The sequence below is a fragment of the Gastrolobium bilobum genome, unplaced genomic scaffold (genome assembly GCF_033153095.1).
Source record: "Gastrolobium bilobum isolate Gb01-03AN ecotype WA unplaced genomic scaffold, APGP_CSIRO_Gbil_v1 utg16135, whole genome shotgun sequence".
Lineage (NCBI taxonomy): Eukaryota > Viridiplantae > Streptophyta > Magnoliopsida > Fabales > Fabaceae > Gastrolobium > Gastrolobium bilobum.
This window is the reverse complement of record NW_026899035.1, coordinates 274,151-300,364: the sequence shown is the minus strand read 5'-3', so window position 1 is coordinate 300,364 and position 26,214 is coordinate 274,151. Positions and strand designations below refer to the sequence as shown.

At 34.5% G+C, this 26,214-nt stretch overlaps 4 protein-coding genes across 4 annotated transcripts; 1 reads left to right on the top strand and 3 right to left on the bottom strand.

Annotated features, from left to right (window-relative positions):
* Nucleotides 1–953: 953 nt before the first annotated feature.
* Nucleotides 954–2,418, top strand: LOC133286453 (cytochrome b561 and DOMON domain-containing protein At5g47530-like). Its single transcript, XM_061483872.1, has 3 exons — nucleotides 954–1,574; nucleotides 1,683–1,937; nucleotides 2,083–2,418. Exons 1-3 carry the CDS (start codon nucleotides 954–956, stop codon nucleotides 2,416–2,418), a joined length of 1,212 nt encoding a protein of 403 aa, XP_061339856.1.
* Nucleotides 2,419–3,709: 1,291 nt separating this feature from the next.
* LOC133286426 (inositol-phosphate phosphatase-like) lies at nucleotides 3,710–7,389 on the bottom strand. Its single transcript, XM_061483844.1, has 8 exons — nucleotides 7,299–7,389; nucleotides 7,145–7,200; nucleotides 6,992–7,042; nucleotides 6,398–6,478; nucleotides 4,597–4,665; nucleotides 4,415–4,515; nucleotides 4,276–4,332; nucleotides 3,710–4,001 (listed from the first exon to the last, which is right to left on the bottom strand). Exons 1-8 carry the CDS (start codon nucleotides 7,309–7,311, stop codon nucleotides 3,905–3,907), a joined length of 525 nt encoding a protein of 174 aa, XP_061339828.1. The 5' UTR covers nucleotides 7,312–7,389; the 3' UTR covers nucleotides 3,710–3,904.
* A 4,645-nt stretch (nucleotides 7,390–12,034) lies between these two features.
* LOC133286388 (inositol-phosphate phosphatase-like) lies at nucleotides 12,035–17,485 on the bottom strand. The gene is made up of 12 exons (XM_061483796.1): nucleotides 17,409–17,485; nucleotides 17,262–17,317; nucleotides 17,109–17,159; nucleotides 16,509–16,589; nucleotides 16,272–16,375; nucleotides 16,114–16,198; nucleotides 15,127–15,181; nucleotides 15,000–15,043; nucleotides 12,909–12,977; nucleotides 12,727–12,827; nucleotides 12,588–12,644; nucleotides 12,035–12,359 (listed from the first exon to the last, which is right to left on the bottom strand). The coding sequence occupies exons 1-12, from the start codon at nucleotides 17,419–17,421 to the stop codon at nucleotides 12,263–12,265; spliced, it is 813 nt and encodes a 270-aa protein (XP_061339780.1). The 5' UTR covers nucleotides 17,422–17,485; the 3' UTR covers nucleotides 12,035–12,262.
* Nucleotides 17,486–21,706: 4,221 nt separating this feature from the next.
* LOC133286402 (putative MO25-like protein At5g47540) lies at nucleotides 21,707–26,042 on the bottom strand. Its single transcript, XM_061483816.1, has 11 exons — nucleotides 25,610–26,042; nucleotides 25,318–25,482; nucleotides 25,028–25,146; nucleotides 24,466–24,540; nucleotides 24,132–24,225; nucleotides 23,998–24,057; nucleotides 23,207–23,275; nucleotides 22,732–22,830; nucleotides 22,311–22,355; nucleotides 22,108–22,210; nucleotides 21,707–22,026 (listed from the first exon to the last, which is right to left on the bottom strand). Exons 1-11 carry the CDS (start codon nucleotides 25,706–25,708, stop codon nucleotides 21,950–21,952), a joined length of 1,005 nt encoding a protein of 334 aa, XP_061339800.1. The 5' UTR covers nucleotides 25,709–26,042; the 3' UTR covers nucleotides 21,707–21,949.
* Between the last annotated feature and the right edge of the window lie 172 nt (nucleotides 26,043–26,214).

Genomic DNA, 26,214 nt, shown 5'->3' with positions numbered 1-26,214 from the left:
TCAACCGTTTCTTTCATTCCCAATCAACAAAATGTGATATGTATTTATTGAACAACGGCAGATATTCTCTTATATATGAAACATTTTTTTTTGTTGTAATATCCACGTTTTCTTCTTTCCTTGTTTATGTTGACTAGTAATTAGGAGTTATACATTTCAAAAGATCACTATAAGAATTAAATTATAAAAATTTCCCGATAAATTAATTTTAATTAATTTCAATTGAAAAAAAAAAAACCTTAATTTGTATTTAGCTTTGGGATATTATTGAGCAGACGTTCGGTTGAACTGGCCAACAAAATTCTGACCCTGTACTCATGACTCAATCATCAAAATCAAGAATGTGAAATTGATGTATAAGTTGCATCTGTATTTACCTTGCCAAATCAATTATTAGAGGCAGTGGTTGATTAAAAAAGATAGAGAAACCTTGTCAACTAGGGGGAATTAGGAACTCAAATAGTTCGTGGAATAAATCAAACCACTTTCACACGGAACGGAAGCTTCCTAACGATGAGCGGGGGCTCCAAATGTAGGACATGGTGATTTCTTATGATTAGTTTAATATTTTATAACAATGTATATATTAAGGGTTGGTTGTTAATAATTTAAAATTGCAAAAATATTTTAAGATTTTTTAACCTTAGCTCCACCCTCATTCCACATCAACAACTCAACAACCAAAACCCACCAACTCTTATAAATACTTAATTCAACTTCTCCATCTCTCTCATTACCTCTTACTACCTGCTCCATTTTATTCAACTTTGTTTGCATCACAAGGAACAAACACTAGAATCGCTTTGAGTTCTCAGAACCCAATTGGGGAATATCACAATTTACTAAGTCCCTTGTATTTTTATTTTTTTTATATTTTTGAATCAAGCAAGGGAAGGAAGGAAGGAGGGATTAGAAGGAATATCTCAAACTCAAACCACCATCGATTTTCATTCATGGCTAGCATGTTGAGGCTTGTGTTGGCCTTGTCTGTTTTGATTTCAGTGCTTGTGACATCCTCTGCTCAAACATGCAAAACACAAACATTCTCAAACAACAAGGTGTTTACAACCTGTCGTGATCTTCCACAGTTGACCTCTTACCTCCACTGGAGTTATGACGAGGCAACTGGGAAATTGGACATAGCATTCATACATGGCGGAATCACATCAACAAATAGGTGGGTTGCTTGGGCTATCAATCCCAAAAACAACATCGGTACAGCCATGCCTGGAGCTCAAGCTCTTGTGGCTATACCACAATCCAGTGGAAGCCCAAAAGCTTATACATCATCCATAGTCGACACCAGCACACAGTTGAAAGAGGGAACCATTAGTTATCCTGTTTCGGGCTTGACTTCAACCTATCAGAATAACGAGGTTACCATTTTTGCTACCTTGACCCTTCCAAACGGTACCAAATCTTTGGTCCATGTTTGGCAAGATGGAACTCTTTCTGGTTCTAACCCTCAAGAACATATGCATGATACTTCCCACACTAACTGCAAGGAAACCTTGGATCTTGTTTCTGGTGCTTCTCAGGCAGCTAGCGGGAATTCACGTCAAAAAAGAAGAAACGTAAGTAGTTGACTCTCTCTCTCTCTCAATCTTTTTTCAAAACCTTTCTAGTTATGGCTATGTTAATTTGGAGAGATAGATTGATTGATTAAAGATTCTTAATTTCAGACACATGGAGTGCTAAATGCAATAAGCTGGGGCATCTTGATGCCAACGGGTGCTGTGATAGCAAGGTACTTGAAGGTGTTCAAATCAGCTGACCCTGCTTGGTTTTACCTTCATATCACGTGCCAAGCCTCTGCCTATATAGTTGGCATTGCTGGATTTGGAACTGGTATTAAACTCGGTAATGAATCTGAAGGTGTTGAATTTTCCACACATAAAGCACTTGCTATTGTCCTAATCGTCTTTGGAACTCTTCAGGTACGTTGTCTTCATGATTTGCTTGCGAAACCGTAGTAGAGATGCTCATTTATGCATGTTCCGAATGTTATGCTACTACTATTAACTATTGTGTTGGTGTGGTGTGGTGTGGTGTACTAATAGAAACCTATGTGATATGATTCAGGTGTTTGCTCTGTTTTTGAGGCCCAACAAAGACCATAAATATAGATTCTACTGGAATGTCTATCACCACTTGATCGGATACGCCACCATAATCATCAGCATCGTCAACGTTTTTCAAGGATTCGAGGCTATGGGAAGTTTCGTAGGAGATCTCTACAAAAACTGGAAGCACGCGTACATTGGCATTATTGGAGCCTTGGGTGGCATTGCTGTCGTTTTGGAAGCTTACACATGGATCATTGTCTTGAATAGGAGGCGGTCTGAGAAAGAGATGTCGCATAACACCAATGGTGCAAATGGTGTTAATGGGTATGGTTCTAGGCCACAGGTGGTGTAGGATGTGTAACCAACCACATAGATATTGCTTTTTTGTTATTTTGTGCCTCTCAGTCCATGTGCATTTTGTTGTTCTATATTTTCTTATATATGTTGAGGGTATTTAGGGTACCCTAGCCATTTAGAGTCTCAGTTTTGAGGACATTCTTTCATAGGGTAGTGTGACTTTAAGGGGTGTGGTTTTCTCCATACTACTACAGAGCATACGTTGTATTGGTTTCTATTTCTTCATATTTGTATTTATTATTTACTTACATCTTACTCTTTCTTTTCTTTTTCCTTTTTTTTTTTTTTTTTGGATAATACATCTTACTCTTTCTACATACCTTGAGTTTGAAATATTTTTATTACGTTCTCTGGGAGCAACCTTCCTATTTCTTTCTTTGGCTTGTGGCAAAACAAAAAGACGCAGATGTTTACTATGAAATTTGGCATCAAAGTACTTCCAAAAATAACTAATATATATTGTAGCAATTTAAATTTCTCTCCGGAACACAGACTCAAATGTTCTGAAGCCTAAACTGGAAATCAAATTGCAAGAGTTCTAATAATAATTCAATTGGTCCAATTGACTAACTTGATTGTTCAACCAGAATTGAACGAGGTACCTTAATATGGAATAACCGAAACAGAAATATAACCAATGCATGGTCTGACTGATTTAATCAATCGTTCCAATCCAATTTATTAGACTTTGCCTGGACTCCAACAAGAGTATGATTACAAAATAAGAGTTCAAACAAAGAAGTGTACAGCTTAGGTTCACTGAATATGTTAGGTACATTTAGGTGAACATTGACCCATCCTCCATTAGAGTAGACTTGGTCATAAAGGAATGCATTGCGTTATCTCTCTTTACCACTTTCCACCTCACCATTCACCAAAGAAATTGCATTGTTTAATTCTCTGTTCCTCTCCAGGCAATATTTCGTTCAAACTTTGCTTCTCTATTCCTGATCAATCATTTTATTATATATTTAGTCATCAATGTTCACCATATATTATGAGAGTTTGTAAACCAAACACGAAAGCAGACGCGCACGCCAACTTATCTTATGATGTATGACATACTACTAGCAATTTTTTATCATATTTCTGCCAAATTTTTTATTTTTAATATCATACCAACTACCAAAAGACTCAGTCATATAATTATTAAATTATAAAGAAATTAAAATAGTAGTTACCTTAAAGCGAGTTGAAAAGAAAACAGAGTATAGTCAATATGAAAGTTTCTTGGCAGCCGCTCATAGGCTATGCGAAAGGAATTATTCTAAAGCGAGTTGCATAATTAACCATGTGAGATTTTTGAAAAAAAAAAAAAAAAGTAGAGTATACTAATATTTTGGTGAGTAAGATCACAAGAGAATTGGAAAAATAATAAAGTCGTGCAGCCCACTTCAAGCATTTTAACAAAGGGGAAATGAATTAACATAGGCTGACATAACATGGCAATTTCTCCCCGTCATTAATTAATAGCAAATTTTTCACTCTGTTTGGCGCAGAGCATCAACAAGGGCATCCTTCAAGAAAGGGTTGGAAGCTGCTACTCGCTGAGATGTAATGTCAAAATCTGCACCAGACCTGAGCAAATGAACCATCAGACGCAAATATTAAATCTTTTAAACATATCACTAAACGTTTGTGTTTTATAGTTCCTTGTGAATAGCAAGGCCTGCCAATAGTGCAAAAAATTTGCCATATTTCATGTCCATCCAATAATGTCTAAATTATTTTCCACAAGATGAAGATTCATGCAAGTAGAACAATAGACTATGAACCTGAAGATGCAAATACTCAAGAATAACCAATTGTATTCTCTTGTTAAGAATAACGATATCTAATTAAAGTCACTTACGGATCAAATATAACACCTCCGGCTTCTCTTACAATGACAGCACCACCTGCCACATCCCTGATAAAAAGGAAGAGGCCGTGTCAATTACATATCACATTATTACAATGCCCGCCATTTATGCAGGATGTGAAACTCCTACCAAGGACCTCCAAAGCCGATTTCAAAGCATACATCCAGCCTTCCACATGCAATTCCGCAAAGGTTCAAAGCACAGGAGCCAGTCATTCGAAGGGATCTCACCTGATCATATTAACGACCTGGTTATGAAATGATCATATCAAACTCTAGTTCGATAGATTGCATGGAAAGTCCTGGTTTTACCTTGAAAAGTAAGCTATTAATCCTTTTTGTACAGACATCTACTGTTAACTTGTCACGTTTAGTTCCAGCCTGCTCTTTCAGAAGTAAAAAACTTGATGAATATCAAATCTATCTTGATTTAAAAGGCAACACATTTACAAGCGAACCTTATGTGAATGTGATTTGATATGTCTGGGTCATATACCATGTCAAGCTAGTATTTCATATATTACGGTAACTTATAAACTGGAGGGCTGGATTTGCGTGCAATTAATCACAATGGAGCAGGGACATAAAAGGCAAGTCAGTGGAATACAACTTAAAGCAGACTTGGTAATGACGAGTCACAAACTGCTATATAATCATATTTGCAATTCAGATATAATGTATCTGTTCGGGACGAGACTCAAAAGTGTTGGGGCAAAAGTTAGGACAGTGTATACAAGAGAGAATTAAGAGAAGCTATCAGGTTATTCAGGCAAGTTAGGAAGACAGTTAGTTAATTAGGATGGCGATTAGGTAGTAAGGTGGATAAATAGCAGAAATTGTACAGGAGGGGCATCTTTTGGAACATATTGTAACAGAGCACGTTGCTCAGTTGGAAAAGGGAACCTCCCTTGGAGGAGATCACTCTCCTTGATTCAAGAAACAGAAATAATAGAGAAGTCCTTTCTCTCTGTCCTCTGTTATCTGTATCTTGTGGCACTCAGTTTATCTTAGTTGAGTTAGTTCTTATCAATATCTCCTAGAAAACACAACTTTTCAAAAATTACTTTCTTATAATTTCTTCAACAAGTCGCAGTTATTACCTGAATAAAAGAAAATATTTATATTGTGTGCCTTTTTTTTTTTTTAGTAGGTATATTGTGTGCCTTTTAAGTTATGATTACAAAGGTTATTAAATGCATATATGGGGCATGTGCTTAAACTTTGGACTTTTGAGTGGCAAATAGCAATGGAAACATAAGGCTCTAATTTGCCTACGTCAGCAAGCTTTCAAAGCATATGAATATTGAGGAGTATACAAAGTTTATAAATCCAACGTGGTCAAGTTACAAATATAGAGAGTTTGAGCCTCTTTGCCACAAAAATTTTGTGTGTATAGTACATTATGTTGAAAAGGAGACTCTTCATCGAGGGTTGGTACTTCACCATTGCATTTAAAATTTGAAATTAAAGAGGAACCAGCAAAACCATTGATGCATGTCAAGGTACACACATTGATCCTATTTGGGGAAAAAAGTGAGTATCATGGTTTATATAGGTTCTGCAATGCAGTTCATGATGGAAGCTGGTATCTACTAAGAATAAAAAGTGTATAGATATCGAGAAGTTGTGTGAAATAAAAAAGAGAGTAAATACCCTTTTCGGTCCTTAGCAAATTTTACAATGCTCACTTTAGTCCCTAGCAAATAAAAAGACTATTTGTGGTCCCTAAAAAATTCAAAGTGTCTTTTTTGAATTTCTTGAGACTACAAATAGCCTTTTTATTTGCTAGGGACTAAAGTGGGCATCGTAAAATTTGTTGAGGACTAAAAAAGGTATTTACTCTAAAAAAAAATACCTGATTCTGACACTCGAGTTAAAAGTTATGGCCTTCCGAAGTCTTATGGTAAAAACTATTGACTTTTACTGCTACGTGTCATCACCGGGTGCTACGTGTCATCACTAGGTGAGTTGTGCCCAATAATGTGCCTTATTTGGGCGCGACTGATTGCTATAGATCTGTAAATTGGTTCCAAATTGCTAAATTTTCGTAATTTTTTATTTAAATAATAATATTTTGATTTTTTTCCCCAGATAGAGGGAAATCCGAATCAACCTTATGAGAGGGGTAAAGTTTCTTGAGATGATTAAATATGAGCTCTTCACATGCTTTATCAGTTTCAGTGACCAAATCAACCTGTGCATCACAACAAAAGTAAAAGACAGTAAGTAAAACAACTATATCTTTCGTCATTTATAAACGGCGGTAATGGCCGTATTTTGCTTCTGCCCACCACCCACTTGAAATTTATTTTGCAAGAATAGAGAAAAAGAGAAAGTAACCCAAACTGGTGACATATTCTTCTCCAACATAAACACATCATATTGGTTGCCTACTGAGCTTTTGATAAATTTAGTCAGACATTAGACCGAATTGAAAAGCAATATCATTAACCGGTGGTGGCTCCATATTGGTGGTGAACTGTTTATTCCCCTAGATGTACATGTTATGTATGGACCACTTACTTATGACATGAACTATAACGCTGATAATGATAATAATACTCATGATAATAATAATAATAATGATGATGATGAAAAAGCAATTGAAAGAAATGAAGCCAGAAATGGAAAAGAAAAGAGAGTTGCGTTTGGAAGTATGTATGTATAAGGACTAAGGAGAGAAAGAGAGAGGGAATGAAATGGAAACCTGTCCTTTGTGCTCCACGTGCTTGGTCTCGTAGAAACCTTTTCGAATAATCTGAAGTGAAAGCATTTCACGCACAAAATCGATAAAATAAAAAGAAACGAAGAGACAGAGAGAGTGGAGTGGGAAAGAACGGAGATTAGAGAATTAACTAACCTCACCGGCCTTGTGAGCAGCATCGACTGCAGATGCGAGGAATTCGGAGAGAGAATCTGTATTTGCAATGAAAACGAAATGATTAAGATGCCATTTAACATATCCCAATTCCCAAAGCAAGGTAATCGGCTTCTACTCCTACTCCTATTCCTACCATTATCACCCATTTTTCTTTTTGGCAGAACTCCAAGCACACACCCTGCTCTTTCACACTTATTCCTCCCAGTGTCCAAGTTAAATAAATATCATCATACCATATTGGCTTCTATTTCCTTTTCTTACTTTTTGGATTTTATTTTATACAAACCTAAAATTGCCCCTTAAATTGTTCCTCAGGTTCAATTTTTATTTTTATTTTTTTAAAAAAATCATATTATATATATTACTTACGGTATTATTCCCTTTCCCAATTGATAAAAGTAGAGGATGAAATTGTAGCATCAACGATACAGCCTACAGGTCGTTCTTTCTGCATTTTTGTTTTATATATCGATGCCATATGTTAGAAGCAAATCTCTATTTAATAATAGGGATTAATTCTTTTGAATTTGCATGAGATAATTTTATTTTATATGTATATATATATATATATATATATATGTGTGTGAATATTATGTAGAGCCATATGAAGAAGAGAAAAAAAATATAAATTTTATATAATTTTATATACATATAAAAAATAAAATTATCTAATACAAAATCAGAAATATTTATTCCTCCATAATAAGGGAAATACAAACATTATATTACAGTAGTAATGATAAAACTAGAAGTAGTAAATGGAGGGGTATAGTAGTCCTTGGATCAGTGAGCCTTTAAGGCAAGAGCATAAAGAGGGAAATGTGCATGGAATATGCCGAGACAAGATGCTTGTGCGTTGTTCCGGTACTGTACTGTTACTACTGTACCTGAGCTGATTGATACACTTTAGGTTCACTTGGGACTGTGGTAAGTGGTAACTCGCATCAAATCGTGCATTAAAAATATATTTTAAGTACTACTTAAGATAGAAAAAGTAACTTATATAGCACTATTTATTCTGTCATTCTTTTATGATTAATGTAACGTGAATCCCCCTTTCATAACTTACAATCACAGAAGCTTCGTAGATGCCTATCCGGAACCTAATTCTTCTATTTAAATAAATTTTTAGTGAATTAGATGCATAAAAAATTCAGTATATTTATTCATTTATTTTATAATATGTGTATAAAAAATATCACATTATTTTTTGTTTCCAAATAATATGATATTTTATGCACTTAAGATTTAGAGTAAATATCATTTTCGGTCCTCAGCAAATTTTGCGATACCCGTTTTAGTTTCTAACAAATAAAAAGACTATTCGTGATCCCTAATAGTTGATTCACTAAAACAAAAATGTGAAATTTGCTGAGGTTTCAGTGCATATCAAATTCAATCCCATATTACCAACATACCCCCGTAAAAAGGGAAGATGGTTGGGTCTATAATGGCTCGAGTACTATTGTTTTGTTTGATTAACTTGTCAGCCACAAGCGAAGTAGGTCTTTCCCTGAATTTTGTTGCAAAAGGAAGAAGAAGAAAGGCATACACAATCCTTGGATTGAATAATAGCCAATTATATGGTCAAAAGTAGGAAGCTGAGCCTGAGGTGAAATAGGAATCCCATTTTAAATCAACAATTAGGAAATAATAGTTTTTGGACCCCATTAAGCCTGTGAAATGCAGAGACTTCAACTATTCTTTTCAAAATTGTCTCACAAAATTTCAGAAACTATCGCAATCTTTTTTTATTCTAAAATATATCTGAATCGAAATCACCGTTGAATAAATCCTTAGAATCTGTCCTCCATTCTCCATAACCCAAGGAAAACATCAACCTACTCATCTTAGATGAACTTCGCCTGAGAACACAAAAGTTCTAATTCACCTATAGAACAGCTTCACTGCATGCAGAGGTTGCATGGCATTGCTGTCGTTTTGGAAGCTTACACATGGATCATTGTCTTGAATAGGAGGGGGTCAGAGAAAGAGATATCGCAATTCATCGATGGAGCAAATGGTGTTAGGGAAAAAGATTTCTCATGAGAAATCTTCTCTTCTACCACTCTCACTTTAATATCTGTGCAAATCACTTTTCTATTTTTTATTTTTTCTTTAAAGTGGGTCCCACCTCTTTCTCTCTCTGTAGGAAAATTTGCATTTCTCATGCAACATGAGAAATTGCAAGCCCATGGTGTTAATGGGTATATGCCTATATGCAAAGGCGGATCTAGGTACAAGAGAAGGGGAAAATGCTCACCCTTAAAATTTGATATAAAAATACAAAAATATCCTTATGTTAAAATTCAAATTTTTCCAATTTTATTTCGGGATAGTATATTATAACAACAAATTATATGATTATTACAAATGTTACTATCAATCAATTTCACCATTAGATCAATTATGTTGATCTAACGGTTATATTTATTTTCATCGTTGTATGGTTATGATTCTCTATATTTAATACTTTTTATTTATTTTCACCTTTGTATGGTTATAATTTCCCATATTTAATGTTTTTACATTAAATATTGAGATCATAACCATATAAATATGAAAATAAATATAACTTTGTATCAACATAATCGATCTAACGGTGAAATTGATTGGTAATAACCCTAGTTGGTTGTTACGATATCCTACCCCTTTAATTTCCCTCCTATTTTATTTTCCCGTGAGTTATTTTTTTCTCCCCCACTTTCATTATCCAAACCTAACAGCAGAGAGCTCTATTCCAGACCTATTATTTACATCTACATACTGATTTATCTTCTCTCAAATCTCAATTTCTGTTATTGGAAGTTAGAACATTTGTTTCTTCTTCCATCATCTGTCTAGTTGAGTTACAGACCCAGTCGGCAGCTGCTCGCAAGTCGCGTTCCAGACCAAGCCTAGATCTATATGTACTTAACTTATTAAGTGTTCACCCTTCATTAATTTTCTGGATCCGTCACTGCGTGCCTATATGGTTCTAGGCCACGTCAGGTGTAGGATGCGTAACCACATTTTGCTTTTTTGTTATTCCTTACTCCGGTCCACGTCCATTTTGTTGTTCAACCCCCATTTTATATATTTTCTTATGGGGAAATAATTTGCTAATGTAATTTATATCTTTTAGTAATTTATAATTATATACTAAGGTAATACATAATTTTTTAGGACATTCTTTCATAGGATAGTGTGACTTTAAGCGGTGTAATTTTCTCCATACTACTACAGAGTATACGTTGTATCGGTTTCTATTTCTTCATATTTGTATTGATTATTTACTTACATCTTACTCTTTCTAAACATACCTTTGAGTTATCTTTATTGCGTTCTCTGGGAGCAACCTTCCTATTTCTTTCTTTGGCTTGGAGCAAAACAAAAGATCGAGATGTTTACTATGAAATTTTGGCATCAAAGTACTTCCAAAAACAACTAATAATTTGTAGCAATTTAAATTTCTTTCCGGAACATAGAATCAATGTTCTAAAGATTAAACTAGAAACCAAAATGCAAGAGTTATAATAATAATTCAATTGGTCCAGTTGACTAACTTGATTGTTCAACCAGAATTGAACCAAGCGCCGTAATATGGAATAACCGAAACTGAAATATAACCAATTTATGGTCTAACTGATTTAATCAATCGTTCCAATCCAATTTATTAGACTTTGCCTAGACTCCAACAAGAGTATGATTAGTAAATAAGAGTTTAAACATTGAAGGGTACAGCTTACGAGCTTAGGTTCACTGATTAATGGTTGGTACATTTAGGTGAACATTGACCCATCCTCCATTAGAGTAGACTTGGTCATAAAGGAATGCATTGCATTATCTATCTTTACCATTTTTTCCCTCGCCATTCACCAAAGAAATCGGATTGTTTAATTCTCTGTTCCTCTCTCTGCAATATTCCCATTCCGTTCAAACTTTGCTTCTCTGATCCATATCAATCATTTTATTGTTAAGAATCGCGTAGGGGAGCCCAAAATCATTTACAAATGATATCTTCATCAATGGCCAAATGAAAAATCATAAGTGAACTGACACTATATCTCAACCCAAAACATTAAGGCTCAAGTTGTATGGGTCATTTTTGCACTTAAATGCTCACTTGAAACATTCCCAAAACGTGATTATTTCTAATATCTTCCTCTTAAGTATGAGGCCCAACATCATGCTCAAATGATATAATTATTAAATGGATAAGAGCCCAAAACCTTTTACAAAAGATACCTCCAGCAAAAATGAAAAATCATAATAAATGAAATAACACGTCATGTCAACCCAAATCTTTAAGACTCAAGTTGTATGAATTTTTTTTACACTTATATGATACTCACTTAAAACATTTTTAATGGATGTAAAACTTTGTCAGTAGTCACACTTCATTATTTCTAACATTTATTCTATATTTAGTCACCAATGTTCACCATACATCAGGAGAGTTTGCAAACCAAACACGAAAGCAGACGCACGCCAACTCATTTTATGATGTATGACATACTACTTGCTAATTTTATCACAATTCTGCTAAATTTTTTATTTTTAAAGATCATACCAACTACCAAAAGACAGTCATATAATTATTAAATTATAAGAAATTAAAATAGTAGTTTCCATATAGGAAATTATAAGAAAAGAAACAGAGCATGGTCAATATGAAAGTTTCTCGGTAGCCGCTCATAGGGTATTGCGAATGGAACTATTCTAAAGCGAGTTGCATAATTAACCATGTGAGAATTTTGAAAAAATAAAATAAAATAAATTAGAGTATACTAATATTTTGGTGAGTAAGATCACAAAAGAATTAGAAAAATAATTAAAGTCATACATCCCACTTCAATTATTTTAACAAAGATAAAGTTATATTTACAAACTTTTTGTTTACAACCTCTTACAAATTATATTATGTCTGACTGATTATACTTCAATCAAGAATATATGACCACTCATACTCAGTGTAATTTAAAAAAAAATATATATATATATATATATATATATATATATAAATGAATCCTTCCCCTTTTAACAAAGAGGAAATTAATTAACATAGGCCGAAATAACATGGCAACTTCTCCCCGTCATTAATTAATAGCAATTTTTTCACTCTGTTTGGCGCAGAGCATCAACAAGGGCATCCTTCAAGAAAGGGTTGGAAGCTGCTACTCGCTGAGATGTAACGTCAAAATCTGCACCAGACCTGAAGCAAATGAACCATCAGATTTGTTTGTTTTATAGTTCCTTGTGAATAGTAGTGCATAAAAATTTGCCATATTTCATGTCCATCCAACTATGTCTAAATAATTTTCCACAAGATGAAGATCCATGGAAGTAGTACAGTAGACTATGTACCTGAAGATGCAAACACTCTAGAACAACCTATCGTATTCTCTTGTTAGAATAAGGGTGTCTAATTAATGTCACTTACGGATCAAATATAACACCTCCAGCTTCTCTTACAATGACAGCACCACCCGCCACATCCCTAATAAAAAGGAAAAGGCAATGTCAATCACATATCACATTATTACAATGCCCGCCATTTAAGCAGAATGTGAAACTCATACCAAGGACCTCCAAAGCCGATTTGAAAGCATACATCCAGCCTCCCACATGCAATTCCGCAAAGGTTCAAAGCACAGGAGCCAGTCATTCGAAGGGATCTCACCTGATCATATTGAAGACATGGTTATGGCATGGTCATATCAAACTTTGGTTCGACAGATTGCATGAAAAGTCCTGGTTTTACCTTGAAAAGTAAGCTATTAATCCTTTTTGTACAGACATCTACTGTTAACTTGTCACGTTTAGTTCCAGCCTGCTCTTTCAGAAGAAAAAAACTTGATGAATTTCAAATCTATCTTGATTTAAAAGGCAACGCATTTACGAGAGAACCTTATATGAATGTGATTTGATATGTCTGGGTCATCCCATGTCAAGTTAGTATTCCATAAATTACGGTAACTTCCAAACTGGAGGGCTGGATTTGCATGCAATTAATCACAATGGTGCACGGACAAAAAAGGCAAGTCAGTGGGGATACAACTTAAAGCAGAGTTAGTAATGGCGAGTCACAAACTGCTAAACAATCATATTTGCAATTCAGATATAATGTATCTGTATGGGACGAGACTCAAAAGTCTAGGGGCAAAAGTTGGGACAGTGTATATAAGAGAGAATTAAGAGAAGCTATCAGGTTATTTAGGTAAGTTAGGAAGACAGTTAGTTAATTAGGAATATGTATTAGGTAGTTAAGTGGATACAACCACTCTCCATCAAACCCTGACTAGTGAGGGTGGAATGAGGACAATCCTTGTATGCTGCCTTAACCTTCCATAATTGCAAAGAGGTTGTTTCTCAGATTTAAACTCGTGACCTTTCAGTTACAAAGGAACAGTTTTACTACTGCTCTAGGCTCGCCCTCTTTAGATAGTTAAGTGGATAAATACCAGAAATTGTACAGGAGGGGCATCTTTTGGAACATATTATAACAGAGCACGTTGCCCAGTTGGAAAAGGGAACTTCCCTTGGAGGAGATCACTCTCCTTGATTCAAGAAACAGAAATAATAGAGAAGTCCTTTCTGTCCGTCCTCTGTTCTCTGTATCTTGTGGCACTCAGTTTATCTTAGTTGAGTTAGTTCTTACCATTATCTCCTAGAAAACACAACTTTTCCAAATTACTTTCTCATAATTTCTTCAACAAGTCGCAGTTATTACCTGAATAAAAGGAACATGAATATTCTGTGCCTTTTAAGTTTGCACAAGCTCATGATTACAAAGGTTATTAAATGCATATATGGGGCATGTGCTTAAACTTTGGACTATTTGAGTGGCAAATAGGAATGGAAACATAAGGCTCTAATTTGCCTACCTCAGCATGCCTTCAAAGCATATAAATATTGAGGAGTCTACAAAATTTATAAATCCAACGTGGTCAAGTTACAAATATAGAGAGTTCGAGCCTCTTTCCCAAACAAATTTTGTGAGTATAGTAAATTTTGTTGAAAAGGAGACTCTTCATGGAGGGTTGCTACTTCACCATTGCGTTTGAAATTTGAAATTAAAGAAGAACCAACAAAACCATTGATGCATGTCAAGGTACACACAGTGATCCTATTTGGGGCAAAAAGTGAGTATCATGGTTTATTTAGGTTCTGCAATACAGTTCATGATGGAAGTTGCTATTTACTAAGAATAAAAATGTAATACAACTATAGATGCAGACACTAAATGTTAGAGAATAATATAAATTATTAAAAAAACCTTCACCCAAAGCCTTAAGGTTTAGGGTTGCAATGATTCTTTACATGGTATTAAAGCTTCAGTGACCATAAGGTCACGAGTTCGATCCTCACTGCCCCCCACTTGCGGAATTAAATAAATATAAGATAAAATCCAAAAAAAAAATTGAATCTATGCAATATTCGCGTTTCAAGCCTAAAGGACTTTTATGTGAAGGGATGTGTTAGAAAATAATATAAACCATTAAAAAGACCTTCACCCAAAGCCTTAAGGTTTTGGGTTGAAATAATTCTTTACAGTAAGTCTTATATATGCGTTGAATAAGCTGTCAAGTTATGGTTAGAATCGCATACTTAATAGAAAGAGAAAGCCAATGAATATATATAAGTAGAATTGGGTGCTTATATTGAATACAAGACATAAGCCAGGTTTCTTACCGTACATGTAGTTGGTATGCAGCTATTAGCCATTGATAATTTGGAGAAAATTATTGTCCCAACTTAATTTTAAAAAATGCACAATAAGGGGAGGGAGAAGAATACACTATATTTATGCAAACAAAATGATAAATAAATAGCTTTCACATAATTGACATACCTCATTTGCAAGAAGAGAGCTCATTAGTTCAGTTTGTGATGATACTGCAAAATCTCAAGGCATATCCATGAGGTAACCAAACTCAAATTAACAATAACAATCAAAAGGCAGAGAATAGAAGACACACCTTTTATACGGTTACCGTTCAAAAAAGCACCTTTACCACGAATTCCAGTGAAAAGCTACATAAGGCAATCTCAAATTTCAGTGTGCGTAGTAAGAAAGGGAGGAAAATAAGTAAAAATAATACACCTCTCCGTACCAATATTACTATAGAAACACAAACTGTCATATTCCCAAATTAGTTACTTTACTAATAGAAACATAAATTATAGACTGTCATATTCCTAAATAAATTACTTCAATGTCGCTTCCCTTAATCAGGCCATTTTGGTTACATCAAGGTCACTGAAAATAGTGATTATAAAAGAAGAGAACAGGTCAATTGACTACTTTTTGCCTACGATATTCATTCTTGCCCTGGTTCTACATTTGCACGGTAACCAAAAACAAAAAACAATATGTTATAATATCTTAGGAGATATCATGTATATATTGCAGAATCAGTTCAGAACCAAAGTAGGATTATGTGTATAATTAGGATTGAAGGCGAGTCTTGGGGCAGTGGTAAGGTTGCTCCTTTATGACCAAAAAGTCACAAGTTTGAGTCTAGGAAAATGTCTCTTTACGTGCAAGGATAAGATTGCACACAATCGATCATCACCTCTACCCTCGCAAAGTCGGAGAGCCTTTATGCACGGAGGTTTGCCCTTTTTATATAATTAGGATTATATATATCAGGGATAGAATCATTATAATCAATATCAACACTAATGTATGTTATAAACTTCAGAAAATTTTCAATGTTTTTGTGGTCACAACTTATAACACATCTACCAAACACCCTTGGCACAAATGGTATAGAGTCTGGGCCCTTTAACCAGAGGTCTCAAGTTCAAGCCCTGGGAAAGGAAAAAAGAACTTGGGAGAGCTGCCCCGTTTAATAAGGTCCGAAAAATGCTAGAACCGGACGTAGTCCGAAGGATGAACCGTTTGGGAAATTAAATGAAAAAAAAAAAACTTATAACACATCTATAGAAGGAAAGATTCTCACCTCATTAATTATTGGGTTGTAAACAACACCAACGGTAGGAATTTTTCCAATTGTTAGACCAATGGAGACACAAACAAAGGGGAACCTAGAAAAAGTAGAACTATGGTCAATCAATCTGGAAATGAGTGTTTTAATTAAAACATCAGAACAAAAGTTACCCATGCACGAAATTAGTAGTTCCATCCAGAGGATCAACTATCCATGTGGGTTCATCTGTTAGTTCTGTAGTGCCAAAAGCAGCTGTAGTTTCTTCCCCAATGAACTAATAAGAAAATCAACTTAAAATAACCTTAAGGAAATGTATACAGGCAAAGAAGAGAAAAAAGCCACCCAACTGACCAACTTTATCTTGATTATATGTAAAGCTGATAAGTTTGAGGGAAAGCTGAATCAACCTTATGAGTGGGGTAGAGTTTCTTGAGATGATTAAATATGAGCTCTTCACATGCTTTATCAGTTTCAGTGACCAAATCAACCTGTGCATCACAACAAAAGTAAAAGACAGTAAGTAAAACAGCTATATCTTTCGTCATTTATAAACAGCGGAAATGGCCGTATTTTGCTTCTGTCCACCACCCACTTGAAATTTATTTTGCAAGAATAGAGAAAAAGAGAAAGTAACCCAAACTTGTGACATATTCTTCTCCAACATAAACACATCATATTGGTTGCCTACTGAGCTTTTGATAATTTTAGTCAGACATTAGTGCGAATTGAAAAGCAATATCATTAACCGGTGGTGGCTCCATATTGGTGGTGAACTGTTTATTCCCCTAGATGTTCAAGTTATGTATGGACTACTTACTACTTACTCATGACATGAACTGTAACGCTGATAATGATAATAATACTCATAATAATAATAATGATGATGATGAAAAAGCAATTGAAAGAAATGAAGCCAGAAACGGAAAAGAAAAGAGAGTTGCGTTTGTATGTAAGTATGTATAAGGACTAAGGAGAGAAAGAGAGAGGGAATGAAATGGAATGGAAACCTGTCCTTTGTGCTCCACGTGCTTGGTCTCGTAGAAACCTTTTCGAATAATCTGGAGTGAAAGCATTTCACGCACAAAATCGATAAAATAAAAAGAAACGAAGAGACAGAGAGAGTGGAGTGGGAAAGAACGGAGATTAGAGAATTAACTGACCTCACCAGCCTTGTGAGCAGCGTCGACTGCAGATGCGAGGAATTCGGAGAGAGAATCTGTATTTGCAATGAAAACGAAATGATTAAGATCCCATTTAACATATCCCAAAGCAAGGTAATCGGCTTCTACTCCTATTCCTATTCCTACCATTATCACCCATTTTCTTTTTGGCAGTGAGAGACTGAGAACTCTAAGCACACAGCCTGCTCTTTCACACTTATTCCTCCCAGTGTCCAAGTTAAATAAGTAACCATATTGGCTTCTATTTCCTTTTCTTACTTTTGGGATTTTATTTTATGGATAAAGTGTGTGTAATTCTAAAGGATCTAAAGTTAAAGTTGTGTTATTCTAAGAGGAAGAGATAGATAAAAGAGGAGAGAGAGTTGATAAAAAAAAATAAAGGTGTGGGTCCTACCTTTTTGTGAGAGTGAAAGGATATAAGTTGTGTTATTTAAAAAGATAAACATTTTTCTCTTATTTTATACAAACCCAAATTTGCCCTTTAAATTGTTCCTCAGGCTCGCTTTATTTTCTTGGAAGAGTGACTAAAATGTCATGTTTTGTCAAAAATTTTATCCAAATGCTACGCGAACACTGTTTTTTACCAGACTGCCACGTGTTATAATTCCCTACCACCGGTAGCGAATTTCGTGGCCAATAATTTTGTGACATGTGGTCATATTGCAGACCAAATTCGCTACCAGTAATAGAGAATTATAACACGTCAGCTTTTTCCTGCGAAAGTGTGCCACGTGTCAAAAAATCATTCGCGAACATAATATGCTACACAGCGAATTACAACCTGCTTGACACGTGTCATTTTTACTGACTGTGCATTCTGACGTGGCATAATTCGCTACACTGTGTAGCGAAATATGCTTGCAAATAATTCGCTACACAGTGTAACGAATTATCCCACGTGACATTCTAGAAAAATTTATTGTTGGCATGACAGTCTGATAATTTTTTTGGCCAAACGTGACAAAATGGTCATTGTTACTATTTTCTTAAATCATTCTATATATTACGTACGGTATTAGTCACTCACCCAAGCCTACATGTCGTTCTTTTTGCATTATTATTTTATAGAGTAATATAAGTTAAGTTTATAAAAATATATATATAAATATAACATAGCTTTATTTTATAAGTGACATAAGTTAATATTCTAATTACTAAAAACTCTTACTACCCATCACATCACCATTGGATCAAATAGAAAAAATATTAAAATATTTTTGAAGAGATAAAAAATATTAATCTAATGGTGATTAGATAGGTAGTAAATTAATAGTGAAAAATTTTAATAATTAAAATATGATTCCTCTAAATTAAGAAGAAAATTAGAAGTAGTGAATGGAGGGGTATACTAGTCAAGGGAAGAGTATACAGAGCGAAATGGGCATGGAATATGCCGAGACAAGATGCTTGTGCCTTGTTCCGGTACTGTATTGTACTGTGCCTGACCTGATTGATACACGTTGGTTTCACCCGGGAGTGGTGACTTGTAAATTTTCTCCACTTAGATTTTGTTTGGGAGTTTGAAGGGGAGGGGAAGGAAGGAAATCCAAGAGCGAGGGAGGAGAAGGAAAGGGAAGAAATTGGAGGGTATTCCCTTTCCTAGTTTGGGAGTCAAAAAAATAGAATGGAAGGATAATGGAGGTTCAATGAGATATTTTTACCATTTTATCTTTTTTTTTAAATTAATATAATTATTATACTTTACAAATTAAATTAAATATAAAATTTTTAACAAAATTATTTATGTATTTTTCACAACACCAAAAAAGATCATACTTTTTATGAAATTTAAACGTTGCAAACGATGAAAAATTCGTCAAAAAATTATTTTTTCGAAACAATTCTTTTCGTCGAAAAGCAACAGAATTTTTCAACCAATAAATTTTTTTACAAAAATAGATTTTCGACGAAATTTAGTTTCCATCAAAAGTTTTGACGAAAATGATTTTCACTATCAAATATTTTAAATGAAAAAACAATGCCATCAAAAATTTTGACGGAACGTTTTCCGTTCAAAATTTCGATGGAAATGTGTTGTAACAAAATTTTTGACAGAAATTGTTTTGTCAAAAATTTTGAAGGAAATGTTTCATTCGAAACTTTCGACGAAATTTAGATACTATAAAGAATTTTGACAGAATATTTTTCTGACAAAATTTCTTGTCGAAATAATTTTCGTCAAAAATTTTTACAAAAATATTTTCTGTCAAAATTTTTTGACAGAAATGCATTCCGTTGAAAATCTTGATGTAAATATTTTTTATCAAAAAACTTGACGAAAATATTTTTCGTCGAAAATTTTCGATGGAAATGTGTTTTGTTAAAATTTTCGACAGAAATTTTTTTTTGCCAAAAAAGTTTAACGAAAATATTTTCGTCGAAAACTTTCGGCAGAATTTAAATTCTGTTAAGAATTTTGATGAAATATTTTTTCGTCAACAATTTTCGATAGAAATGTGTTTCGTTGAAATTTTTGATGGAAATATTTTTCGTCAAAAAATTTGATAAATATGTTTTTTTGTGAAATATTTTGGCAAGATTTAGATTCCGTAAAGAAATTTGACAAAAAAAAATCCGTCAAAATTTTTTGCGAAAAATTTTGGTGGAAATAGTTTTCGTAAAAAAATTTGACGTGATTGTTTTACTTTAAAACTTTTCGTTAGAAATGTGTTTCGTCAAAATTTTGGACGGAAATATTTTCGTTAAAAATTTCGACGAAATTTAGTTTCTATCAATAATTTTGACCGAATTTTTTTCCGTATAAAATTTATGTTAGTGATTATGGCAAAATTTGTTTCCGTCTCTAATTTAGTCTTTAGTTTTGACGGAAATTTTTTGACATAAATGATTTTCATCACTATTTTTGACGAAAAAAATTTCGTCAATAAATTATGTTGGTATTTGAAACTTTTCTAATAATATCGCATTTAAAGATGATTCACAATTATGTAGTTTTAACATGTTAATGCTAAGGATAGATAAGTAATTTTTTATATTTCTCCCCTCAAACCCTCCAAATTGGAGGAACTTGAATTTTAAGAAGAAGGAGGATTTTGGAGGGTTTAATAAAAAAAAACCCAATTCCTTCCTTTCCTTTTTTTAAACTCAGAAACAAGGAAAGAGCTTCTTAAAATTCTCTTTTCCCATCTCTTCTCCTCCTAAAACCATCTCCCAGACAAAGTCTTAGTGAAGCTTGGTACATTCCTATTGGGAACCCAATTCTTCTATCTCAGTCTCACCACGAGGAAATATCCTCTGTTCCTCAAGTACAATGCTTCTGGTGTATATCAACGGAACCTACTTCTTCTATCTCAATTGTCCACCGACAAATTAAAGGTGACAATAGAGAAAACGTCACAATATAACGTTATCGTTGATTTGGCTATAATCTGCTCAGATTGTCTCAGGTAAAGTCATTTGAATACATTCCCATATACCAACATAACCCCGTAAAAGGGAAGATGGTTGGGACCATTTTGGCTCGTGCCCTATTCTTTTGTTAGTTTAATGAAGCTTCCAGTCAGCCACAAGGGAAGAAGGCCTTTCCCTGAATTTTTTTACAAAAGGAAGAAAAAAGCATGTTGTGTATTCCTTGGATTGAATAATAGGCAATTATATAGTCCAAAGTAGGGAGCTGAGGTGATTATCCCATTCGAACTCCGCTGGACTTACCTTTGGTTGAGAGGGAAAACAATAAGGAAGGATATAAAATTTTAATATTACAAAGACGGGAAAAAATAAAAATATAAAATAGAATTGTCTCTATTTTTCCTCTAAACCCAAAAAATGTTAAAGCAAGGAGGGACGAAACCCCTTATTTCAGCCATATATGTATATAAAGAAAAATACATTTTTGGGGAGCTGAACTAGGTATCCCATTTTGAATCAACAAGACAACTGTATTAAGAAATTAATAGTTTGTGGACGCCGTCAAGCCTGTGCAGTGCAGAGACTTCAACTGTTCTTTCGATTACAGTCCTCAAGAAGAACTGTTCTGCAACGATCAACCCAGCCGTTGGGCAAGGGCTTGGAGTTCTCACTCCCGACTCCTTGGGTCAATTTATAACTTTAAAAAATTGTCTCACAAAATTCCACAAACGATGGCAATCTTTTTTTTCATTTTCTAAAATATATCAGAATCGAAATCTCAGTTAAATATATCCTTTGAATCTGTCCTCCATTCTCCACAACCCAAGGGAAACATCAACCTGTTCATCTTAAATGAACTTCGCGTGATAACACAAGATTTCTAATTCACCTATAGAACAGCTGCACTGCATGCAGACGCTTCACGGTACAAGACAAAAAGCTTCAATAAAAAATGTACGCTCAAGGACCAGAACTGGTTAGAGGAAAGCAGCTAGTTTAAACTGACTACTGTACAGAAACACAAGTTGCACTGCAGAAGACCATCATACAGAAGTAACAGATCAAATTAGTCATACAAATTGCAGATGATCAGAATATACTGCTACTGTATGTAGCTCATTTCAGCAGTTTATTTATCTACTAATTTACAGAATCCAAATAGAATTACAGAAGGGAAATATATAAATTTGAGGGAAATGTTAGTGTCATCTTGATGAAGACTAAAAGAACTATAAAAATAGACAATTAAATAAAGTAAAATGCCGGAATGCAACTTGCTACTTGACACAATCTCAAGCTCAAGGGCGGTCCTTAGGTTCAAGAGCAGCAATTTCCTTCATAACTTGAGTTTTGTCAGCTTCAAACTGTTCATCCTCTGCACAATCCCATGAAATATGTGATATTTGATACCATAAAAACAAGCACAAACCCTTAAGAAATAACATCACCTCCTTACCTTTATCCATTTTCAAGTCACCCAATAGTCTCAGAAGCTTGCTTCTGTTTGCAACAAGTATGCTGATGATATCAGCAGGTTTATTTTGGTTAGCAGCAAATAGCTGTTATGACAAGCACACATCAATATGGGGAAGCAAAATTTGGGAGGCATAAAGTCAAAATAACCATTCCAAAATTTGTGCTATTATGTAATTATAGTACCTTGAAAACATGAAATGCTTCTATCTGTATGCTTTTGCTTGACTCCTGCAGAAAGATATCAGCACTGACCCATTAAATGCCTGTGTAAACATATATCTAATTTCCGAACTTTCTGTTCAACATTAAATTTATGCTCATCAGAAACTCAATATTCAACATATCAGTGTTTAGTAATCCTTATGCTTAGACAGGGCTGGAAGCCTGGAACTGTAACAACTAACAACAGGGGCGAGGCCTAAGTATTTTCACAAAACCAGTACATTTTCCAGCGCTGAAAACAGCAATTTCATAGTTCTTCATCATTGATGCACAAGTATTAGAAGTTCATATAATCATTTTTTTTTTCTTTTTTTGGTCGGGAGGAGCAGGAGGGAAAGCAAGTCACAAGACATATCACAAAGTTTTACAAAAAGGACCATACTCTAAGAAGATTCATTGAAATCCTCAAGTTGTCTCTTGAGCTGACATATCGTGTCATTACAGCTGAATTTGAGCGATCGAGCAACATATCCCCCAACAACTGTAAAAGAGAAAGAAACACACTCAACAAATATGTGCATCAAATCAACAAGAAAAGAAACAAATTAATAAAAACATCAATAATAGGGCATTGACTTGCAATAGCATAGGACTGCAAAGACTAATTAACCTAATTTCAGCAGGTGAAAAAAACAAGACAATCATTGCAACAGCAAGGTAATTGTTGACCACTTGTAATGGCTTGTTTATTTTTCACCTTTTAGGTCAAATAAACTCAATCGTACTATAAAGTAAACAAACAAGCAAAATTTTATTAAAACAACTTCAAGAGGAGAAGCTCTGAAACCAATACATCTGCATGTTTGCTTCATCCATTATTCTTACAATGGAAATAAATGCCAAAACTTATATCATACCCTGACAGCTTGTCGCCTTGTAATATAATTGGAAGATTCCAACAGCTTAGAGTTATATTCATCAAAAAACTGCAATAAGCAACAACAAAGACAGCCGATGATGGTTGGTAACTGACATATAATGACAATTACAAAAGCCAATATAAAATATAATACATCAAGATAAACCGATAGCCACAAGAGTAAAACATACGCAAGTAACAGAAAATTTCCAAAAGAAATATATTAAAAAGGGGTGATTTTAAACATAATTCCAAGAACATGGTGAATAAACACACTTGTGTGGTACTGGTTAATAGTCAATAAAAAAGTGGTTATTTATTACAAGTCCGACTAAATAGAAAATGTGCCCATCCACCTTATCCTTGGAAATAAGTTTTGATCCACCACAATTTATTAAATTATTTTTCAAAGTGCAATGTTTTAATCAATGAAAGCGAAGAAACAAAAAAGATAGATTTATTTGGAGACCATCACAACCAAGAATGAAAGGATTAAAATAATAGTCAGAACTATATTATAAAATTATCTTTCTCAGAACACATTTTATAGCAGATAATCAGAAGCAATATCAATCCAAGAGTCATTACAGAACTGAAATCATAATCTAACTGTGACCCCATCAGCACCAAGCTACAAACTATACGGAAAGAACCTTTACCAATCAAGCATACCACCCATGCTAGCAAGAGAATGGCAGGTTAGGACAAAAAATGGAATGTCCATAGACAAGTATATAAATTAAAAAATCATCAGTTTTCTACTTAATTGAGACTGGAAGGGGAGCCTACCCATTCATAATTCTTAGAAAGGAATTCAGATACAGTAGATTTATGTCTTGTCATGAGTTCCTGCAGCAAAATGACATGATGTAACATCCAACAATGTTTAAAAAATGTGCATGGCATCAACAACTAAAAATTACCTTAAAAGTTGCTGCAGCATCTGCGGCTATGTCAAAATTTGGAAGTTGAATGTAGTCAAAAAACCTCTTCATATGAGGCGAGTCCAAAACATATCTGATACAAAACTAAGAATTACAGCATCACAACTCATAAAGTTGTGCTAGAAAGAAATATCATACCTAGGCCATTTTTTATTTTTCTACATCTATCTATGGTTGAGTTTTTTTTAAGAGCTTGGTACACTCCCTTCTCATTTGCCAATTAAAATAAATCTCAGAGGTAAAACTGTATGGAACTATAGGAATCAAAAGCATTAAATCACAAAAATGAAATTATCAGCTCCTTTTTCCTTACTTTGCAACAATCTGGTGTCTTATGCACTCCCTCAACATTGCACCATAGTGTAAAGCCATGTCTGTGCCTTCATAGCTAAAAACAAACAATGATCAATCAATAGCATGCTAGAATCAATATCATGGAAAACATAATTTCACAAAAAGCACTTAAGAAACAGATGTCACATGCTTATAGGAAGATATGAACATGACATGAATAATTTTCACCTAAAATACACAAAATTTGTCAATCAAGAGCAATTTTTTCACCATGACTAATTCAGAGACATTAAAATCAACATCTGCCAAAAGGGCATCATAGTGCATGACGCTATTGTGCAGTTTGTGGAGGATCAGATGTATGCAACCTTGCCTCCGTAAAAGGAAAGGCTGTTTATGCGACAAGAACCTGTGACAACCAGGTCACAAGGCATCAAGCGTACCGTTCCATTAGAATCAACTGTTTTTGAGAAATTAAATTTAGATTTCAATCCATTTGGTCAAGCCGGTGAGTTCACCAACTGACTAGAACAAACATCAAGAAACCAAAAATGTACATCCAACAGTTCCTTAATCCTTACCCAGATATCAAAATATCCATAAGATCCATATTTTTCTCCAAGTAATCGGACGCAATCAACCTAGACTGAACCTGTTGCCTCTGTAAATTTGCAACAACTTGAGTTGCATCTTTTCTGGCCTGCAAAAAGCCCCCAGTCTCAAGATAAGAAAACACCAAAAAAAATAAGCATTAAAATCAGAGTCTAGCATCTAATCTGAATAAAAATACTCATCCCACAGAGGACGCAAATAAACCAAATTGCATCAGACAAGTAATCTAACAAAGCTCTCAGATGAAATTTCTAATTACCTCCAAGTTCAATTTTGGAAGACATTTGATAAGGAGTCGCAAAGTGTCTTCCTTAAAAAATTCCTGAGTCAACTGCGCACAAGCTTCAGCGACGGGCTCAGATTCACTATCTCCATAAAGGATAGACTTTAGCTCCCTCATATTTTTATACAACTCGGCCGTTTGCTGTTAGATGCATCAAACGAAGCAACGTAAACATTAGAAATCGTGAAATCAGAATCGGTGGCATTGCTGAAACTGAAATTGTTAAAGTTGTGATTAAACGCATGTAATGAGAATAGTAAAAAAGGACCTTGTCATCGAGGTTGGTTTGGAGGAGGCGAAGAAGATCTCTGGTGTGGCGAACGATATCGGAGGGAGTGCGGGGCTTGGACTTGAAGAGACTCTTCATCTCGGGAGGTGGAGGCTCTGAATAAACCACCTCCGATGAAGAGCCTCTTCGAGGCCCCCCCTTCGGTTTGGACACGCACGCTCCTATCTCTGCTTCCCGCACTGATAGGGTTTCTGATTACTGTATTGATACTGATCCACCCTCTCCTCTCCTCTCCCCACCCTGCTATCTCATTTCACTTCCCTAATTCTCCATCAATGTCATCGATGATATCTATGTTTCTTTGAACTACACTCCACAATTGAATGAAGAAACTAATTAATTATTTTTCAACTTCTTTTCTTTTCCTTTTGTGTGTGTGTGTGTCCTGAATACATGTCTGTTTCGTTAGTATTCCTTTCCCAACCGAATTCTACAACCAAATCTCAATTAAAAAAATATTTGTACGGGAAGGATTAACTTATAAGATTTTCATAATCATTTATCCTCCTCCCCAAAAATTTTAATCATTTACACATTTATTTAAAAAAAAAATTCATTTATCCTCCTAACTTGATTTTTCATCC